The sequence below is a fragment of the Barbus barbus genome, assembly GCF_936440315.1.
Source record: "Barbus barbus genome assembly, chromosome: 2".
Lineage (NCBI taxonomy): Eukaryota > Metazoa > Chordata > Actinopteri > Cypriniformes > Cyprinidae > Barbus > Barbus barbus.
Window position 1 is genome coordinate 34,503,361 of NC_136730.1, and position 23,278 is coordinate 34,526,638.

A 23,278-nucleotide genomic window follows, 5' to 3' on the forward strand; every position below is an offset into this window, starting at 1 on the left:
TTGGAGCAGTAAAATAGCTGTTTCCCCGGTGTAATGCCTGATCAGGATACCACACATCTAGGTTCAACACATTCCTGATGCAAGGATGGATCAAAGCTCGCATTCCAGCGGAACCTATCGCTCCGAACTCCCCTTTTCTTCCTGGGATCATAAACCAGGGTCCAGCTCAGGAAATTCACGTTTTGTCATTTTGAAAGAAAACAGAACTCCCCTTCCCGGAGCCTAAACTTTACTGGCGCCATATTCCCTAAATCTCTATCCATTAAGTCGCAGTAAAGGATGACGTTTTTACGAGCGACTCGAACTAAAGACAATTCCCAGACTTTTCGAACCAAAGACCTTATGACCCGGCTATCACGCGCATTCCTGAAAACGCGCGCCTTTTCTCTGTTGCGCTCCCTAAAACAGACAAAGGAATTCAACTGGTCCATGTTGCTATTGAAACAAAGAAAGAGAACCACACCTTGGAATTAGAAATGAGTCTTAAAAGGGGAACAAAAGTTATACTCGTTTCTGCTACTGAAACAAATTATACTCGAATACAAAAGCAATATAGACAATATAGTTACAACCTGTGTGAAGAATGTTTTTCTATGTTTATAAGCTTGTTGCGTTATTTTAAACCTATGGGTGTCGTAATCTTCCAGAATGTATAAGTTTACCCGATCACTAATTGTTCATTTTCACATGATCAATATGTGTATTTAGAATTTAGGATCTGTTTATCAATGTATTTAACCCAGTAATACCCTCTGTGGTCACGTGTATTTTTGTGCATATCAAAATATAAGTGTTTGGTTTCTTTAGAAAGCTAAGTTTATGAATAGTATTATGGTGAATGGAAATGATTTGTTTACATATATTATGATTACAATAACGGATAGAAACTTGCTTTCAATAAGTTGTTATGTGATGAATAACTGGACCAGATAATGTATGCAAAACACGCAGCTACGCAGGGTGGAGCCCCGCCCACAGCTACACTTGCGATTGGACCATGCGCCCAAAAGGCGGACCCCAAATCGGCCCGTTAAAACGGATGCACAACCATGAAAGTTCGGTTGGAGTTTGAAAACAACAGGAGGCCACGCACGCCTCGCGAGTCTCTCGTTCTGCTCACGCTGCAAAGCGCTTCTGGCCGCTAACATCACGGCGAAGGCATGGCACAGCGATCAAAGTTAAACTTCTAAGACCTGAATAGACTTCCTGAAAGCTCCTCCAATCGCTGAAGAGTAACCGGGTCACGCGACCTCCCGAGAAGCCAATCCACGCGCAGTCCGTCTCTACCAAAGCAAAGGAGGAAAAAGCCTGACTTTGAACCGAAGGAAAGACTGAGTTCCATCGAAACAACTGAAAGACCAAGTAAGGCAAATCTCTTTATTGACTGAAACCGGAATATCTCTCCGTTGAGAGTAAAGATAGAATAATTCTCTGTCTATGAGTTTCCTCAGGCTAAAACGAGCATTAAGTTAGAACCTAAGATTCTCTTCAGATAGGAACAATTCATTGCAACGTATGTGTGTTTATGTCTGCTTTATGTTGTCTAGTTAATTTTGTGTTAGAATAGTGAATAAAACTTTGACTTTATTAAGAAATCTTTTGTCTGTGTTATGTGATTTAACATGTCGTAACTATTTGCCAAAAAGATCGCGTTTTACCTACGCTCAGCTAGGAGCTAACTAAGTTAACTCAATTTAACTATTTGATTTATTTTAATCGTTGGCCACGAATGAAATAAACAACGTGTTAAAAGATAACTTGCTGTTATTAATGCTTGCTGGACAAGTCGTTAACAAGGCATAAGTTGTACATCCTGATTAATAACAATTAATCATATGAAGATCAACTCTTAAGAGTGATTCCCTAAAAGCTAAATAATAAAATAAATATATTTGTAGGATTCATTCCCTACACCGGTAACGGCTGTACACAGAGCAGCACTGCGCTCACAAACGCTGCTTTATCAGGCATGATGAAATGGAAATTAAATGGACCAATCACCGCAGATCAGCATCACGCTCAAGGAGGGGTTTGGAAAAATTAATCATTGAGCGAATCGTTTGGGAGTCATTGAGGAAATAATGTAAAAATAAATGCATATTATAAGACAATAAAAGTATTTTTTGACCTTGCATGCATGTCAACCTGTTGTTGGGGACTCCCAAAACCAAAATACTGTATAAACCTTTCATAATCCATAATAGGGGCACTTTAAACACTCACAGCAATGAATTCAGATTGCAACTGTAAGAATGCTGACACATAATACACTAAGGAATTACTTTATTCTGCTATATATAAATCTCCTCACTGATGACGTGTTTCCTAAAAAAACTTAATTTAAATTTTTATAAAATTTTTAAAGGGGTCATAATGTTGCTAAAAATAACATTATATTGTGTATATGGTGTAATGCAATGTGTTTACACGGTTTGAGGTTCAAAAAACACATTATTTTCCACATACTGTACATTATTGTTGCTCCTCTATGTCCCACCTTTCTGAAACACGTAAATTTTTACAAAGCTCATCGTTCTAAGAAGCGAGGCGTGCTCTGATTGGTCAGCTATCCGGTGCATTGTGATTGGCCAAATACCTCAAGCGTGTGACGGGAATGTTATGCCCCTTCCCATGTTGTGATGTCGTGTCCCAGCCTTTTTACAGTCTATGGTCCCAACGCGATGAGACTAAAATAAAACCCGCTTAAAAGAGGCATTTGTTGCATTCAGTGAGGACATAATGACTGATTATAATGATTCATACGGCCTTTTTAAGTGTTGCGCCATGCCACGTAAACATAATACCATGTATGCATTTGTGATCGTAGATACGCCAAACAAGCACTACTCTACACTGCTCAAAACTCGCATTTGAATAGTCAGTAGCAAATTCTTTAAATATCGAAACGTACTTACAGGCTGTGAGTCAGAACCACCAGACTGTCCTTGCGACGTTGAAATTGCCCCCACTTTAATAATAATAATAATAATTTGTTACATTTATATAGCGCTTTTCTAGGCACTCAAAGCGCTTTACATAGTAAGGGGGGTATCTCCTCGTTCACCTCGTTACTTTATAGTGCTCACAGCCACTCTAGGCTACTCTCTCCTGGGATCAGGAAATAGTCCTCCGTAAAATGTGCTGCACACACTCGAATATTTGCATTGAACTGTTCTGAAACGGTGTTGTAAATATAACTTAACCACTGATTTCCAGTTGTACTTTTGCTTTCACAATGAAACACAGCGTCTCCAGGACATGGCGCCGGCAGCAGCAACAACACTACAGTGAGAATAAAAATCATGCCCCCTTTCTTTGCATGTACGTTTGGGCGGTGTTTTGCAAATCTCCCCGCACCGTGACGTAGACATGTGGGGGCGTGTTTGAATTAGCTGTTTTAGGGGGGCGTGGCAGAGTCTTATCTTTTATAAAGAATATCTCTTTGGTTTTGAGACTTTAATCTTTGCAACTTTAGGGATCTTATCTATGCACAAACAGCTTGTAATACTCCAAAGAGAAAGGAAAACTTGAAATCGCATCATATGACCCCTTTAATGTATAGAAAAGGTATCCCCATTCTACCCGATCAAATGCTTCCTCGGCATCTAATGATAAGACAGCTTCTAGGATAGAATGGGGAGATGAATTATAAATAACATTACATAATCACCTGAAGGCAACTGAAGGCAAAAATAGATTCCACACGTACTGCCAATAATTTTGATAAAAGTTTAAAATCAACATTAAGCAAACTAATAGGACGATACGAAGAACAGTCTAAAGGATCTTTATCTCTTTTTAGGATCAAAGAGATTGTGGCCTGATTAAGTGTTTGTGGAAGCTTTGACGACTTAAATGATTCATATCAGGATATTTTATTATAATATTTTGAATACTTTTGCATATATCAGACCTGTACACACATATTATGAGAAAACCAGTTTATGGCCATTTCACACACATTTTGCATAAAGAAAAAAGGTATATCAAATCATTCTGTTACAACATAGTTGAGAATCATCTTTATACAAAGTTTGGTAAAAAATGTATTGCTGATTTAATAAATCTATAGTGTAATAATGGGAGTAATAATTGACCAGATTTTCATAATAATATATATTTCTTTCCTTATTTATTGATGTACGGTGCCCAGGAGTCGTCGTCTTCGGTTCACTTAGTTTTGTCGTGGCCACGAGATATTAATTTGTGGGGATGTCATATTAACTCGTGGGAACGTGATATTATATCTGTGATATTATTACGACTTCTTATGTTGAGGGAACGACATATTTTTCTCGTGGCCACAAGTTTAATGCATAAACAAACCTACGTGACCATAGCAACCCGGGATTATCATATATGGATAAAACATTTTTATTAGCATTAAATATTTCATTTAATATTTGTATATTATTATTATTATTAGGTTATATTAACTTGTTAGAGTTATATAGTATTTAATAAATCCATATAAACGATAAATCCAGCATAGAGGAAAGTAATCGATTCACACAAAGGCAAACATTCACAATACCAGACAAAGACTAAACTGAACAGATCGGAATGCAAATACAGACCAAATGAGGAAAATTAACTACTCGTTACTCCCCGGTGTTCCTGTCTGTGTCAGTCTTGCCTTGTCTTGCCTTGATGTTATCAGTAAATACTATAATTTGAAGTTACATCCTCGTCTGCGTGTACCTGTGTCCAGGGGCGTGTCTAGAGCATTTTAAATGGGAGGGCCAGTCTGGGGTATACTGCATATTTAACAAGGACAGGAAACAAACCAAATATGGACACGAGAGGCAGGAACACATGACACACACGACAGAGGACTGACACAAATGAATGTAATTTTTTCTGCGATATGTTAAATTCAACCTTTAAACTGCATTTCCAATAGGCTATAAATTCCAGTCAGCATAATCAAATCTTTATGTCGAGCATTTACAGTAGACTTATTTACAAAACTGGTCAGAACCTTATGTAAAGAGATCGTAATGAAGGGAAAAACGAATATAAAAAATATAATAATAGGCGAATAATAATAATGTAACAATCTAATGCTCAACTTGAATGCTGTGTACGTCGCGTGCAATTGCCTAGAGTTCGGTAGACTATTGTTGAGAAGTTGTGTGTCCCTAAGCTTCAAGGTGCCAAGCATGTGCCACACCCCTCTTAGCTTGTTAATTTTCCTATTAACTTCTAGCTCCACCCACCTGATCTCAAGCCAATTAGGACACTATTAGGCTTTATGAATTGCACCTGTGCCCACAGCACCTTCATTCTGGTGCACATTGATGCACTGTGCAGAGGACTGAGTTCTTTCTCCTTTGTTTTTTCCTGCGTGTGCGTATTTGACCATGTAAGTGCTTTTGTTTGACACTTAACTATTATTCTGTATTTATACCGAATAACCCCGCCCCCCTTACCACACCAAAGAAAAAACTGTATGGAACTTGTTTTGTGCAATTCAAAGTGTGCTACACACAGGTGAGTGGGCCTGTACAAACCACCTGTAGTAACACACTCTCCTCTATGCGCACTAGACACTTTACACACACTGATGCGTGTACACAATTCCACAAATATATATATGTTTACATGCTCATGCACTACAAATCATCCTGCACTGTTCCCCAACCAGCTGCTTGACTCAAAATGTCTCTCTTTGCACATGTACAGTATTTGTGAAGCATTCGTAGTTTTTTTTTTTTTTAACCTTTATTCTTGTAGTTTGTATAGGGTAAATACTTATATATATATATATATATATATATACTTATAGTTAAATCTGTCAGTAGGTTAGTTGTGTATGGGTTTATAGTGTTTTTTACTTCATTGATGTATGTCCTGCGATGCACAACATTTCGTTCCACTGTATGTCCCCACATGTAGCGGAATGACAATAAAGCTCATCTTGACTTGACTTGATTTCTATAATTATTAAAAGAATTTCTTAATTCAAAATAAAATATTAGTGAATCCCTGATAATCCCAGGTTGCTATGGTCACGTAGGTTTGTTTACACATTAAACTCGTGGCCATGAGAAAAATATGTCGTTCCCTCAACATAGCATCTCGACATATGGATGTCGTTACTGTAACAGCGCGGCCAGGCTCTCATTCCACTCAACTCCCACGATCAGCCTCACCTGCATTCTTAATCACGCGCACCTGCACCTCATCATCACTCTCATCAAGAGCACTATAAAAGCACTCACCACAATCACTTCAGCGTCCGATCTCGTTGCTTCAACGTGGACTCCTCTACAACGCACCACAAGCCGATGAGTATACCTTCTGATTACTTACCTCTTAGACTTACCTTCTGTTCTCTGTCCTGTTGTCTCCCCTGTCTGCAGACTCGTCTCAGTTGGGAATTACCTCATCTGACTCCGGCTCTCTTCATCTGTCTCGCTCCGTCAACCTGTGAAGCAAAAGGACAGTATCAGTTCAGTTGCCTGACTCTCAGACATCAAGCCTCAAGATATAGTACTCACCTCTCATCACGATCTCCTGCACCTTCACTTTGTTATCACTTACCTTTTGTGTCCGGCTGCATCTGTGACAGAAGATCGGACCAACACCGTTAAAAAGATGAATCCCACTTTTGATCCGGAATCAGCCCTACTCTCCATCGCCCAAGAAGATCGCTCCATTGAAGAGTATGTTGAGGAATTCCTCCAACTCGCTGCTCGGGTGCGGTGGAACGATGGGACGTTAAAGGTCATATTCTGGACTGGCCTAAACGATTATCTTTATTCCGATCACCAGCTGTCACAAACCATGCCTCGCTTGCACAATTTATAAACCAGGTGCTGTTATTGGCCGACTCTCCCTTCACCGTAGGCGCGACAGTCGAGAGCCATCCAACCACTCCAATCTCCAAATCTACCCCAGTAGAGCGAACCACCATTTTGAAGTCCCACTCAAGCCAGATCGTGACCAAGCGGGTACGGCCGCCGCGGTCCGCGGCATTCCCGCGTGCCCGAAAATGGGTGTCCAACGGCGCTGGAAATCTACCCCTAGTTTCTCAAACCCGCCACCGATCGTGGCCAAAGCAAGCCCACCTGAGTTCCCGCTGGTTCCGCCCAGCTCTTCTTCGTGTCCGCTGGTTCCGCCCAGCTATCCTTCGTCTCCGCTGGTTCCGTCCAGCTCCGCGCTACATGAGCGCCCTTCTGAATCCGCGCTTTCAGAGCGCCCCCGAGAATCCAGTTCTCAAGCCACGGCCAGGAGTGCCGATCCCGATCCCCGAGAATCCAGTTCTCAAGCCACGGCCAGGAGTGCCGATCCCGAATCCCGAGAATCCAGTTCTCAAGCCACGGCCAGGAGTGCCGATCCCGAATCCCGAGAATCCAGTTCTCAAGCCACGGCCAGGAGTGCTGATCCCGAATCCAGTTCTCAAGCCACGGCCAGGAGTGCCGATCCCGAATCCAGTTCTCAAGCCACGGCCAGGACTGCCGATCCCGAGAATCCAGTTCTCTAGTCACGGCCAGGAGAGCCTATCCCGAATCCAGTTCTCAAGCCACGGCCAGGAGAGCCTATCCCGAATCCAGTTCTCAAGCCACGGCCAGGAGAGCCGATCCCGAATCCCGAGAATCCAGTCCTCAAGTCACGGCCAGGAAAGCCGATCCCGAATCCCGAGAATCCAGTCCTCAAGCCACGGCCAGGAGAGCCGATCCCGAATCCCGAGAATCCAGTTCCCAAGCCACGACCAGGAGAGCCGATCCCGAATCCAGTTCTCAAGCCACTTTCAGGAGTGCTGATCCCGAATCCAGAGAATCCAGTTCTCAAGCCACGGCCAGGAGTGCCGATCCTGAATCCAGTTCTCAAGCCACTTTCAGGAGTGCTGATCCCGAATCCAGAGAATCCAGTTCTCAAGTCACGGCCAGGAGAGCCGATCCCGAATCCAGTTCCCAAGTCACGGCCAGGAGAGCCGATCCCGAGAATCCAGTTCCCAAGTCACGGCCAGGAGAGCCGATCCTGAATCCCCGAGAATCCTGTTCTCAAGTCACGGCCAGGAGTGCCGATCCCGATCCCCGTGAATCCTGTTCTCCAGTCACGGCCAGGAGTGCCGTTCCTGATCCTCAAGTGTCCGCGCCGCGAGAGCGCCCTCCTGTGTCTCCGCTGGTCCCGTCCAGCTCTTCTTCGTCTCCGCTGGTCCCGTCCAGCTCTCCTTCGTCTCCATGCCTCCCGTGCGCCCCCAAGAGTCCGCTCCTCCAGAGCGCCCTCCAGAGCGCCCCCAAGGGTCCGCTCCTCCTGAGCGTTCCCATGAACCTGCTCCTCCAGAATGGCCGCCAGAGGGGAACGTTCCCAAAGAAATTTGGGGGGGGGGCCCCATATAGCCTCTGTGTCTGTGTGGTCAGGCCAAAGGCCAAGGCCACAAAGCTCCCCGATCCGCCATGGCGTGTTGAGTCTCCTGATCCGCCATGGTCTCCCGAGTCTCCAGATCCGCCCTGGAGGCTTCCCTTATCTCCTCCCTGGCCTGGCCTGCTCCAGCCTCCAGGACAGAACCAGCGGAGACGAAGAAGAGCTGGGCGGAACCAGCCGGAACTCAGGTGGGCTTGCTTTGGCCACGATCGGTGGCGGGTTTGAGAAACTAGGGGTAGATTTCAGCGCTGACCGGACAGATATTAAGCATGGGTCTGAAACCTTAGCCCCCAGGTCAGCGCTGTTGGACACCCATTTTCGGGCACGCGGGAATGTTTTTGCTTAAATAAGTCAAATGGTCAGAGTAGTGTTGTCAAAAGTACTGACTGCAATACCATTCGGTACCGAAATTTTAATAACATCCATTTCCCACAGACATTTTAGCGCTGTTAAGCAGATTTTTGAACAGCACTGATTGGTCATTGTGTTCACAACAGATACCATGCTCAACAGATATGACTGTGACTGCCTACAATGATCATCGCTTCACCCTCTTCACCGAGCACTCACACAGAAGCACATGGAAGTGTTTGAAAGCTGCGTCTATTAACAGATCCATCACCATCAGCGCATCCCTAATATATCTGCACATAGGATCCACCAATCAGCGCTGTATAAGAATCTGCTCAACAGTGCTCAAATGTTAGTGGGAAACGGGTGATTTTAACATTTCAGTACCAAATGGTATCGCAGTCGTTACTTTTGATAACACTAGTTCAGGGTTTAGTTTCCTATCAATAATCATGTTTGTTTTGTTTTTTTTACTATTGTTAAAAGGTAAGATGAATGTTGTGTGTTGCGCAAGCCCCCCTTTATTGTTTATAAAATATATTTTTGGTTTCTGTTAACATAGCATATAGTTTCCAAATGTAACAATGTGCACAACTCTGTGACACTATTACACTGACTAGGAGAAAACTAATTAAAGTAGCCTAAGATGCCAGCCAAAGGAAGCAGAAATTATGGAAAAATATTCCCACATGCAGTGTGTCATGAATCAGGTCCATGGACTTCCGTTTGCTCGCCACCAGAGGTCACTCCTCCATCACATTGACTTTCACATTGCACAGACTGTTTCACATTTACCCCAGACTACATTTCCCAGCGGCCATTTCACTTATCACACGCTCACACCTGAGAATTATCACACACCCTACATAAACCATGGACTTCCTTCTACAGATCGCCGAGTACTGTTCTGCGTATTGCACTCTCCTAGTGTTAGCTGCGATACGGAACCGGTTTCTGATTTTCTAGCCTGTGTTTCCTGGATCTATCATTGTCTCGCCATTTTGACTCTGTTTGTTCTTCACTTGGACTATTGCTCATGTTTCTGGATTGCCCCTCTTGTCAAGCCCTCTGGATAACATTCACTGTGGACTGACTCGTGCCTGGTTTGGATTATTCTTGTTTCTCGTCTGTGCCATACATGTTTGCTGGTGTTTTGACCCTGCCTGTGTTTTGACCACGTCTCTGTATAATACAACTTGCAAAATGGATCCGCACGTCTCTTGTCTCGTTTTTTTTTTTTTTTTTTTTTTTTTTTTTTCTCTCCCTTCTTGAAGACATCTTGTAATGTTGGTCAAGGAATCTTAAACCAAAGTTTTGTTTTGCATGACCATTTTTTCCAATCTCTACTGTAGTAGTTTACACATTTTAGGGTGAGCCAAGATGATGAATAGTTATATATGAATTAATAAATATTATAAAATACACGTATAGTAAGATTTAAAAAATTATATTAAAAGATCGGGAAACACATGTTCCACAGTTTGCTTCATGCTTGTACCATTGTAAAAGAAACTCCCGGGAATACTGAATACTTGCCGAGTCCAGAGGTGATTCGAACAAGCACGTACGCAAGTGAATTAAAGTCAATAAAAAGATTACTCCCATTTTCTCCATTTCCTCTTCTTTAAATTTCTTCAAGGAAGATATAAGGAAAATCTCCACATCAAACAATATTAATAAAAGTCATTAAAAGAACGAAACAAACAAATACAGTGTGTGTGTGTGTATATATATGTGTGTGTTATTTGTATGTTCCACAAAAGAAAGGCATATGAATTTAGAACAGCATGCTTGTGAGAATATGATGACTTTCTTTTTTTTTTCTTCTTTTTTAGGTGAATTACCACTTTAAATAAACCCTGTAAAATCCATAAAATAACACTTGATTGACTAACCACTGAAAACCTGCAGGTACATTGTGAAATTCCTTATTCCAAGTTTAAAGTCAAAATAAATTTTATTTAATGTTTAATAGTGTTGACATTTATATAAATATTACTGGTAATTTTTCAGAGCCATTTGTTACTAGAGCTACTGTCATTTTTAAATGAATCTAAAAACAAGTGTTACATGTTGCTTGTGTGTGCTCTGCTGCTGTTTGTTGTTTGGTATAATTTATTAAATTTCTGCACTTAGATCCATGTTTCTGTCTGCCTTCTCTGCCTGCTACATTACAATAAGAACTGCTAAAGAAAACCTTTTTCTCATAATAAAAGAGACTGTTTTCACAGCATAGTAAATTACTCCCAGATATCAAGATTTACATATTCAGTGATAAGTACTGAGTTTGACGCATGAGGAAGTGAATGTATTTGCATACTGTTTGCCCTGTGCTGAAGCATCCATCAGCAAAGCAGCTCTTTTCATTACATCAAACTATACCTGAATTACTGCTGAAAGAACAGAAAATGGATACACCACTGCTTTGCTGTCATTATAATCTGAACAATTATTAAGACTATATTTGTAGAGTAAATGGTATGCAAAACTACAGGTGAAACTAACCACTCTTTCTGAGGTCATTTGTATTTTACTTAAATAGCTGATTTTTGAGATGGAGATTCAAGTAGCTGTGTATGATTTAAATCCAGTGAAACTCTTGTCTCTACATTATACCTGACACAGGAAACCCTTGTTTGATAAAATAATATAAATCAAATTATTGTAGCAGATACACTATAATTTCACTCACGGCTTCTTCAACAAATGGTAATACAATGCACCGTTTCCTCATGGCAACATGTGGAAAATTTTGCACTGCTGCAGAATTAACAACAAACTGTTCATGGTTCATGATGCACTGCTATTGGGTAGACACCATAAGTACTTACATCTGCCAAGTAACAAACTGTGTGTAACACACCCTGTAATTCATAGCAATAAAGGCAGTTTAAATCAACTCTCAGTGTTTGAACTTTCAGAATCTGTCAAACAGGTTGTCCAAATTGGTTTAGCTAGACAGAAGTAAAAATGCACATGAAACAGCACTGGGCTGTCTGTGCTAGTGTCCAGTCGACTATTTGCAAAATAACTTCAGATTGTGATGTAGTTAAGGGACGATGGTAATTGGCTGTCAAGTCATGGGTAAAGATAATGAAGTCTCACGTGTGCCGGGTTCTTTCCTCGCACTATTCTATAATTAGTCTACATGACCACCAAGCAGTAGCAAAATGTAAACCTGATTAAACTTCCCCCGGTGTTACTTAACCTGTAAAAAAAAAAAAAGCTACTTGTCACAATGCAGCTTCTGCATGGGGGGTTAACACTGCTAGGATAGACCTGCAAAAATTTAAATGATCACTGTGAGCTTTCTCGGACAATTCACTATATGTCTTACTCTTACTATTGTTAAATTGGACCTCCTTGTACATCAGGGTTTCTGAATGCCACAAAATGAAAAACACTAACATGCCACATAAAAACACTAACACAGTTTATACAACAGCTCGACGACATAGTTATGTAAATAAATAAGCAGCAACCAAAGAGTGTCTTAAAAAATGTGTGCAGAACTACTTCTTTCAGCCAATAGGGTTACCTAATTCAGAACACAAAAATGTGTGTACAGTTTAATTAAAAAAAAAAAAAATAAATTAATGTCATGAAATTTTTATTTTAATGCCATCGGGCCAGGATACTGGCCCTCCAGGAGCAGGTTTGGACACCCCTGGCGTAGAATATTATGAGAGGGATTGACTGTGCAAGTATGATTAACTGTATCTGATAAAGCATTCGTTCTTCAGGTCAATCTCATATTCATAATAAAACATTAGTTTGAATCTCCAAGTGATATCTTTGTTGTAGTATCCTTTCAAAGGTTATGGAGATTTCCCGCTGGTCAATGCATTTGTTGGTTGGGTCTAAAAATATAGACAATAAACAAGTTATGAAACTTTGCCTTCAGCCAAAATTATTTGCGCTGGAACAAACAATTGATTAATCAGAACAAAGACTGCCTGTTATACCCAAAACAAATTCTATCTCATTTTTAACTACTATAGATTCAGAATCAATGGAAAATTCCAGAGGTAGAAGTAAGAAAAATGCTTGTTCTCATCATGGTACATGATTGTGAGCACACACACACACACACACACACACACACATAGTTTTAACTTTCAAATGTCAAATATATTACAAAATGCACTTTGTGGGTTTTAATTTTTTCACTCTAAAAAATATATTTTGTGTAAATGCTAAAAGTATAAATAAAATTTGAATAAATTATAAATGTATAATGTATAAAGAGTACAATTGCATACATACATTTAGAATGAAATTGTATAAATATGTATTTTAAAAAAACTATAAGGAAATACAGTGTTACTAAAACTTTTATGTAAATATGCTAAATGTTATGTAAATATTCAAACAGTTATATTAGTAAAATATTGGGGATCAAATCTACATTCTTTTTGTTGCCAATCCAATTCCAAAACTTTCTTACCTTTGTGTACAATCTCTGCCACAGCCAGTTGATAGTCCTGGGGCTCCTGCTCGCTGGAGATTTGAAGACACTGCTCACCCTCCAGTGGAACCAGCTCTAGCAGAGGATCCAAGCTTTCTACTCCACACAAGAGAATCACCACACTGGTCTCTGGTCGCAATACACGAGCCAGAAAGAACCGCCGGAGCTGGCATAGCCCCTCCAGCATGCCACGCGACAGGATAAGCAGCTTACATTTGTATCCACCAAGTCGCAGGAAGTCATCCTGGCGACTGGTCACCAAGGCAATGTCATAACAAGAGATGCCAGCCTCAGGAATGGGGCCTGCCAGATGGAAGTGCAGGTACGATGCCCACTGCTCAGCCTCTGCCTCATAGATGATCAGGAGATCTTTAGCTGAAAATGGTAAATTATCAATATTTCTCTAGTTTTGTTACATATGTACATGTGTACACAATACAGAAAACATCCAAACCAAAGTAAGAGTAACAATTTAATTGATGTTCAACAAATAAAAAACAGATATAATACAGATAGACAAATGATAAAGCTTGGCTTATTGAATATTATATCCATTTCTACAAAAGCACTTTTTGTAAATGATACGATCACTGACCATAAACTAGATGTGCTTTGTTTGACAGAAACCTGGCTAAAACCAGATGGCTACATTACTTTAAACGAGTCTACCGCCCAAGATTACTGTTACAAACATTAGCCGCGTACAAAAGGTAAAGGGGGAGGTGTTGCTACAATTTATAGCAATATTTTCAGTATTTCTGAGAGGTCAGGTTTCAAGTATAATTAGTTTGAAGTAATGCTGCTTCATATAACATTATCCAAAGAAACAGGTGTTAATGATAAATCCCCTGTGATGTTTGTACTGGCTAATGTACACAGGCCACCAGGGCACCATACAGACTTTATTAAAGAATTTGCTGATTTTCTCTCTGAGTTATTGCTGGCTGCAGATAAAGTCCTAATTGTTGGTGATTTTAATATCCATGTTGATAATGAAAAAGATTAGTTGAGATCAGCATTTAAAGACATTCTAAACTCTATTGGTGTTAAACAACACATGTCAGGATCTACTCATTGTCGAAATCATACTGTAGATCAGGGGATCCCAAACACGTTCCTGGAGCCTTCCCAATACTGCACATTTTGCATGTCTCCTTAGTCTGACACACCCATTTCAAGTCTTGGAGATGCTACTGATGAGCTGATGAGTTGAATTATGTGTGATTGATAAAGGAGAGCGATGATATCTTAGATCATTATCTAGTTTTGTGTATATTCCATATAAGCTAAAGCTGTAAAGACTCCTTGCTACAAATAAGGTAGAACCATCACTTCTACCACAAAAGACTGCTTTATAAAATAATCTTCCTGACTTATCTCAGTTGCTCAGCATATCCAATAGCTCAGAACAACTTGATAATGTAACAGAAACTATGGACTCTCTCTTTTCTAGCACGTTAGATACGATTGCTCCTTTACGCTTAAGGAAGATTAAGGAAAAGAGTCCAACACCTTGGAATAATGAGCACACTCAGGCCCTAAAGAGAGCAGTCCGGAAAATGGAGTGCAGCTGCAGAAAAACTAAATTAGAGGTATTTCGTATTGCTTGGCGAGAAAATACTCTCTCCTACAGGAAAGCCTTAAAAACTGCTAGATCTGCTTACTTTACGTCTCTTTTAGAAGAAGAAAAACACAACTCCAAGTATGTATTCAATACAGTGGCTAAATTAACAAAAAATACAACATCAGCAGGTGCAGACATTACCCAGCAGCACAGTAGTAATGACTTTATGAACTACTTTAGGGCTGCAATGATTTGTCGACAAATATTTTTTGTTGTCGAGTAGTCGTTTGATCCTATATGACCTAATGTAAGAGCTTGCAATACTGTGGTTTGACCAGAGTGCGCTGTAGCGCAAGACTGTAGTTCAGACCTCCTGGATGCAATTCAAGAGAAGAAGACACAAACAGCGCTTCAGAGAAAATTCATCCGAGCTTGAGCAGTGTTTGGTTGTTAGATATGTAAATATATATTGCGCGCTTTCCTCTCCTTAACAAAATAAACACAACTAAAACTGACAGCAGTGTGAAAGCAGCAATTAAAAATGCATCTGATTACAACGATGTGGATGTTTGCATGAGCTCTGCTTTTCAGTAACGTAACATTACTCCAGTAAAGTCTGGTCACATCATGTTTATTTATATAGTACTTTATGCAATAGCCTTAATTCAAACAGCTTTACAGTATTAAACATGAAAAACCAGAGTCAGTGTCGCTTTCAGTTAGAATTACAACTTGATTTTCTGTTCTAAAGCAGCTCTCCAGTGTGGAGCTAGCTAATGATAAAATATTTTTATTAGTGTCAGAAAAAATACTTTCATTAAAGTGACAGTTTAGTTTGCAGAGATCAAAGCTTGATCTAGCTCAGGACTGTTTTGGTTATCATAAACCTATAAGGTATTTTAAGACATTATGTTGTGAATAAAATAGTTTATCTAAAGCGTCGTATCACTTACCTTTATTTTGTTTCTTATCTATATGACTTACAAAAGGAGATGTTAGGCACAATGTGCAAGATGTTCAGTTACTTTTTCATGTAGCTAATTAAATGGTGAGATAGTGTCTCTGTCTGTCATCTCATTTTGTGTCCCAAATACATCTATTTGTATAATGAATTGGTAACACTTTACAATAAGGTATCATTTATTAACATTAGTTAATCTATTAATTAACATGAATGAACAATGCATTTATTACATTTAACTACTAACCTTTTGAGCGGTACGGTCCCACATATGGGATTTTTATTTCTGTGCCCCTGGGAGTATGGTCCCACATATGGGATTTAGAATGTTCCGTGATGTCGCATAACTGCCAAATTCAAACTGTGGTTTCGCGCGTTTGCTGGCGCTGAGCCAGAGAGAGACATGCACTGTGCTTGTCATATTATTACAACTATACAGTGTTCTTAACCACATAGTGCATATTTTAGGTTTCAGACATTTAAATACACATAAGTACTAGTAAAACAATACATTTAGAGCTTGTAAAATACACACAGATGTCTATGGAAGTAACAATAACAATCCATTCAAATTTAATTTGCCGATGTCTTTTATTCATATCAGATATACATAGTGTAAGTAACTATAAAGTTTACTCTATTCTTCTCCCAGTTCACCGGTCACTTACTTACATGTATTTCGGGAGAAATTGATGAATTCACGTGCTGTAAATCTGACTGATAGGACTCTCTGAACTGTAGCGTGAACAAACATGGCGGCGCCCATCTCACGTTACAGATCACGATCAAGATAATTTATAAAAGGTGTTTAAATTACAAAACACAGTCATTTACACATATTTGTGAACCGGAATATCAGATTGTCCATGACACGGTAAGCAAGTCTGTGAATATATTAAATAAAAAAGGAAAAAACTAAATAAAAGTGATCCATCTGTCATACAGTGTTATTGTGGCCGCAGTGTGTCACATGACAAGCATGACGCGTCGCCATCGAAGTAGGGGGAAATGTTCTAAAATAACGGTTGCCTTAAAAAAACTCACTCTGGGGGGACCGCTAGAATATTTTAAACTCACCACTAAAAGGGTTAATCTTCGTTAATAAAAAACAGTTGTTCATTGTTTGTTCATGTTAGTTCACAGTGCATTGCAATTGTATAAACTTGTTAAATCATCTAAACCAAGAACCTTTATGTTAGACCCTGTTCCATCTAAGCTCCTAAAAGAGGTGCTTCCAGAAGTAATAGATCCTCTTCTGAATATTATTAACTCATCATTGTCATTAGGATATGTCCCAAAATCCTTCAGACTGGCTGTTATTTAGCCTCTCATTAAAAAAACCACAACTTGAAGAATTAATTAATTACAGCCTGATCTCGAATCTCCTTTTCTGTCAAAGATATTAGAAAAGGTAGTATCATCACAATTATTCCAGTCAGGTTTTAGACCATATCACAGTACTGAGACTGCTCTCATTAGAGTTACAAATGACCTGCTCTTATCATCTGATCGTGGTGGTATCTCTCTATTAGTGCTACTGGATCTTAGCGCCGCGCTTGACACTGTCAACCACAACATTCTTTTAAATAGACTAGAAAATGATCCTGGCATTAGAAGCAGTGCACTGGCATGGTTCAAATCGTACTTATCTGACCTCCATCAGTTCGTGGCAGTGAATAAAGAGGTATCATACCAATCACAAGTGCAGTATGGAGTACCTCAAGGCTCAGTACTAGGCCTCTTACTTTTCACGCTTTACATGTAACCCTTCACTGTTTCACTGTTATGCTGATGATATGAGCTCTATATTTCTTCGCGACCCGATGAAACATACCAATTTGCAAAACGGAATGTATAGTTGATATCAAAAACTGGATGACTAGCAATTTCTTGCTGCTAAAATCTGAAAAGACAGAGGTGTTAATTATTGGACCAAAAACTTTTGCATGTAATAATCTAGATCACTGTCTAATACTTGATATCTGCTCTGTAAATTCTTCGTCATCAGTTAGGAACCTAGGCATACTTTTTGACAACAATCTTTCCTTTGAAAAACATGTTTCTAGCATTTGTAAAACTGCATTTCTATCATTCAAATCCGTTAAAGGATTGTTAGGCTGCATCAATTAGGTCAACCGGAACCGGGAACACTTCCCAAAACAGCCGATGAACTTGTTACATCATTAGAAGAATGGCATCTACGCTAATATTAGTCTGTTTCTTTCTTATTCCGAGGTCATCGTAGCCACCCAGATCCAGACTGTATTCAGATCAGATGGTCACTGCAGCCACCCGGATCCAGTCCGTATCCAGATCAGATGGTGGATCAGCACCTAGAGATGGCCTCTACAGCCCTGAACGTCAGCGGAGACCAGGACAGCTAGATGAGCCCCAGAGACTGATCCCTAGTGAAGACCCTGTTTCTCACTCTGCTTTAGCCTAGATTTAAACTGCTGATTTTGTCTGGCCAGAGGAGAATGACACTATTTAGACACACTATTTCCCCGTCTAAATACTGTAAAGCTGATATAAATCCACCCAGTTTTATATCAAGCTGATGTAAAGCTGCTTTGACACAATTTGAATTGTTAAAAGTGCTATACAAATAATAGTGACTTGATTTGATATGTAAAGAGAGTTTCATTTAAATTCTAAGTTTATTGTTTACTTTGTAATTATGTCAAATATTCCATCATATTGTGATTTCTGTTCTAGTTAGTGGTGCACTATAGCCTAGTTTTTCAAGACAAAACTTCAGTGCATAACTCATCCCACGCTGTTTGTCACATCTTCATGAATGGGTTGTCAAATTCTTATAAAGGAGAGGTCTGTTGTGACTTTTATAAGCCTTGGGGCCCATAGTGCCCATATTGACACAAGGATTTGGTCATTTAATTCAGGCAGCCAAGCACTCTGGAAGTATCACCCTGGCAACTGTCTTGCCAAACCCTAGCAACCGTATAGCAACATGTACAAGCCATATTTCAGCAACAAGTTTTGGGTGACATGGGTGTTGGCTCAATTGTAAACACTCATAAAAACCTAGCAACTGCTCAGTACCAAGTTTTGCCATGGCAAGCACCACTTACATTTTGTTTTCCATTTCTTCCTCATTTTCATACATTTCTTCTTCTGATTATTTTTTAAGTCACCTAGTTTAAAGTTGGCATGAAATCAAAATGGACTTTATTTACTTTACTATCGCACATTGCTAGTCTTGATGTTAACAAGTAATCCGTGCAAGTTAATCCACTGAAAAAAAATTTGTCTTGGTAATTTTTATTCAAAGTCTGAACATTTACTTTACTGGAATGGCGTTCCTTTTTGATGACGTCAGTTTGACGGCTTGGACAGAATATCCTTAAACACACCGCTCTGACCATTAGGTTTCTATGAATGAGAGGAGGAGTGCTAAAATAAAACCCTGCCCTCTATTCAATATTCCGTTTCTGCTGGAAATACGTCACTAATAAAATAAAGTCGGCAGCAACTTCTGGCTCACCTGGACTTTAAGTAAGTTATTTATATTTTATGTTTTTATAAAGGTCTTTAACTATTAGCTATTATGTAACTCACATAGACATCTAAAATAGTTAGATTCCACTGTTTTAATATAATACAATTTAAAATGTAATAAACTTTTAAAATTTACTTACAAATTACATTTAGATTTGGGAATGAGTAGTGAAGCTGTTTAATTTTAACAATTATACTTGTTTCAGCTATATCAGAGTTTAAAATATCTTCAGTTAAAGCAAATTTCACATTTACTCTTTAGTTGTAAAGCATGTACCATCTGTACAAACCATATTGTGAGTCAACACACATTTACAACATATTTTTAAAGTTTCAGTGGTAAATTAAAAGAACAGCTAACTTAAAGACTCAAACACAATAAAGAAACAAAGGTGAACTTACATGAATTACTCATCTCTCTGTTTCTGTACTGATGTGTGCTGCTTTGTCCTATGACGGGGAGGGTGTTTGATCAAACAACAGCACTTTGTCACTCCAATCTCTCCATGGTCTGCTAGTTTCCGTGTCATGTAGGCACAGGAGGCACACCTTTTACATGCATATTTATTTAAATATGGGAAGTGAAGTTAATTATTTTACTGTGCAGTTTTTATGCTAATAAATATAAATTATATTTACAAATATCATATTTTAATATTTGAATTCCATATTTGAATATTTTAAATATTCAATAGAGAGTGAATGAAGAGAGAGAAAGAGAGAGAGAGAGGGCCTTGTGGGCTCTTTGCAGACAATGGGTGCGGCTCAATCAGCTCCCTAGCTGCCGAGTTCTTGAATCAGTCGATCGTGTACATGAATTCGGGCACTGGTAAGTTTCCTGACTCACTGCACGTTGGGACAGTGATTACTCGAATTCCAGTGACATGATTACTTACAACGTCAACGGACAACATAGTAGAACGTCACCGCTTAAAATTAATAAACAACAGACAGGACAGATCTACTTTTTATATTATTTTTTATTCTCTTTAAACACATCATTCTGTTACATGTTCTTACAACTTTTCAGCCGAATTTTAATTATAAATGTTGAATAAATGTGTTCATTACCTGTCTAGCGATGTGTGTTTATGTTGAAATAGACGAGTTATGTTGAAAAAAAAACTGTTTGTCTTTTCAAATCTTCTATCGCGTGTCTTATTTATTGAGTTGGCTCGTGTGGTTTATCTTTCATGCTTCAGAAATGTGATGTTATTTCCGGCAAGGGAGTAGTGAGCTCCGGGGCTCCCTAGTTTTTGCGGTGCATTGTGCACTGGAAGGATTTCGCGATTGAGACAGCCCTTAAAATGACCGACTCCCTGATCAGTGCCCTGACTACTGTACACCTGACGCGTCTGCGGTGCGTTACGGCTCCGAAGAGGTGTTCCGTCCTCCACGCGCGTTCACACCGCCGCTGGCGAGAGCGTCAAAGTGGCCAGAAGTCATTCATTTTCAATGTGAGCCGGCGAGAGCGTCGAGGAGAGTTGAAATCAGGTCAACTTTATGGTAATGAGCTATGACGCGGTTGGGCGGCAACCAATCGGAATGTAGAAGTCCTCCGTTTGAGAGGGTTTCAGAGAACGCAGCCTTGTAAACTTTGGTCCCGACCACATTAGTTCCCAAGCAAAATGGAAGATTGATTAATTATTGCTGTGGCGGATTTCCCGATAATATTTGACGTGTTTGTGTACAGGGACAAAAATAAATAAAAATTATAGGGGACATTTTCCCGCTACAACGTTTGTTTTTCAGCGGGAATGCAATTTATTTGCTCAAAACAACACCGATTTGACCAATTGCATTAAGGCTACACTTCAATCTGGACAGTTTGCAATGTAGGCTGCACACAAATTAATGTTAATTAAAGACCAAGGCTAGTAAATGTCTCCTATAATATTGAAATTAGACTAGCACTTTGTCACGAGTCTGTTCTGTTTTTGCCTTGTTTTCCATTGACCCAGTTTCCCCGATTAGTTAATTAGCTCCTCACCTGTTTCTGTTCTCCCTTAATGATGACCTGCCTTTATAAGCCTGTGTTCACCCTTGCCATTTTGTCTGCTATTATTTGATGTTACTTATTATTAAATACCTCTTATTCTTTTGATATCCCGTTGCCCGTGTGTTTGTTCCGCCTGTCTGGAAGCACGTTCCATAACAGAATAGCAGACCGAAACAGTTTTTTTTTTTGCGGCGTTTTTCTTTTTGCTCATTTTTGTTTCTTTTTCCTCTCCCTTCCGGTATGGATCCCGCCGTCCTACTCCTTTGCCTGGAGCAGAAGGACCGTTCGCTGGTGGAACACACCATGGACTACATCAACCTGGCGCGCCTTACACACTTTGAAGACCGCTCGCTCTGTGTGTTCTACATCGCCAACCTGAGCGAGCAGTGTAAGGCACGCCTACCAGCGAACGGTCCCAGGGAGAATTTCGCCGCTTGCGTGGAGTGGGTGCTGGAAAATAATGGACTGTTTATCTTCGGTGGCCCTGCTGAGGACAGCTCCAGACCCACTCCCGATCCAGAGCCCAGCCAGCCCTCACCAACTCGCTGCACGGAGGTTTCGCCAGAGCCCACCACAGTCGCAGAGCCTGAGCCGGCCGCGAGGATAGAGCCGTCACCGCGGGAAGTGACAGAGCAGCTCATTGCCTCGGGAACCGTACTCGACGCGACTGACCAGGTGTGTGAGCCGGCAACATCGTGCGTCGTGGGAGTCTTAATGGAGAGCGAGGGAATGGAGGAATCCCCAGCCCACGCTTCCACCGCTGAGGGTGAGCAACAGCTGGTTTCTGGAAGCTATTTTGAGGAACTGTTGGACCTCTTCGAAGAAACTCTTATTGACTGGTTTGGGGAGGCATTACCCCACTCTGAATCCCCTGTGTCTCCGCTGGTTCCGTCCAGCCCTGAATCTCCGTCGTCGCCGCTGGTTCCGTCCAGCCCTGAATCTCCTGTGTCTCCGCTGGTTCCGTCCAGCTCAAGTCCTTCCGTGTTCCCTCCCAGCCTCCCTCTCCCGCCTCCTCGGTACCAGTCAGCCAGTCCTTCAGTCCTCCCTCAGCTGCATCAGGAAGGCCCCTCAGCTCATCCTCAGCACGCCATGTCCGGTGGATCGGTTGAGCTTCGGGTCTCCCTGCAATCTGCCACCTCGGGATTGGAGGATCCCCAGTCCTCGCCTCCAGCCTGCGAGACCCGGACTCCACCTCGGCCCTCCGATCCATCGGCTCCACCTTGGCTCGTGGCTCCCTCATCTCCACCGTGGCCCCTCACTCCACCAGCTCCGCCGGGCTCCCTCGTCCCTCCGGCTCCGCCTTGGTCAGTCGTCCCCCTGTCTACTCCACGGAACTCCACTCCTCCAGCTCCGTTTCGTCCCTCCATTCCTCTGGCTCCGTCGGGTTCCTCCCTCCCTCTGGCTCCACCGTTGTCCTCTGTCACTCCGGCTCCACCGCGTCACTTGGGATCCCCGCCTCCGCCTCACTCGCCTGAGCCGCCGGCTCCGCCGTGGCCCTCCGGCCCATCCGTGTCACCCTGGCTCTGCGGCTGCTCTGCTCCATCCTGGGCTCCTTCTCCACCGGCGTCATCTCTGGCAGTCGGCCCCATGGTGTCGGTGGTCCCATCCCCACCATGGCTCCTCCCGCCATCGACTCCGCCATGGGCCGCCATCCTGGCTGGCCTCTGGACTGCCATCTGGCTTCCCCTGCTCCGGGCTCCTCCCTGGCTCCTCCCACCCTCCACTCCCCCTTGGACTCATTTTTTGGACTGTTTTTGTTTTTTCCTGCTCCCTATTGCCCGGATCCCTCCTACTCCATGCCCGCCTCCTGAACCTCCACCCTCCCTCCTCTGTTGGTCTGCATTTTTCGGTGCGAGGACGCACCGTTCCGGGAGGGGGCGAACTGTCACGGGTCTGTTCTGTTTTTGCCTTGTTTTCCATTGACCCAGTTTCCCCGATTAGTTAATTAGCTCCTCACCTGTTTCTGTTCTCCCTTAATGATGACCTGCCTTTATAAGCCTGTGTTCACCCTTGCCATTTTGTCTGCTATTATTTGATGTTACTGGA

The 23,278-nt window shown here is 41.3% G+C and overlaps 1 protein-coding gene across 1 annotated transcript in view; it reads right to left on the minus strand.

The window, feature by feature from the left end:
• LOC306881489 (B-cell scaffold protein with ankyrin repeats-like) overlaps nucleotides 1-21,873 on the minus strand; it is a gene marked incomplete at both ends in the record, with an annotated part of 111,428 nt that extends 89,555 nt beyond the window's left edge. The window contains 2 exons of the mRNA XM_079435628.1: nucleotides 13,172-13,567; nucleotides 21,771-21,873. Of these exons, the coding sequence (XP_079291754.1) occupies nucleotides 13,172-13,567; nucleotides 21,771-21,873 (499 nt within the window). The remainder of the gene's footprint in view (nucleotides 1-13,171; nucleotides 13,568-21,770) is intronic.
• Nucleotides 21,874-23,278: the final 1,405 nt, after the last annotated feature.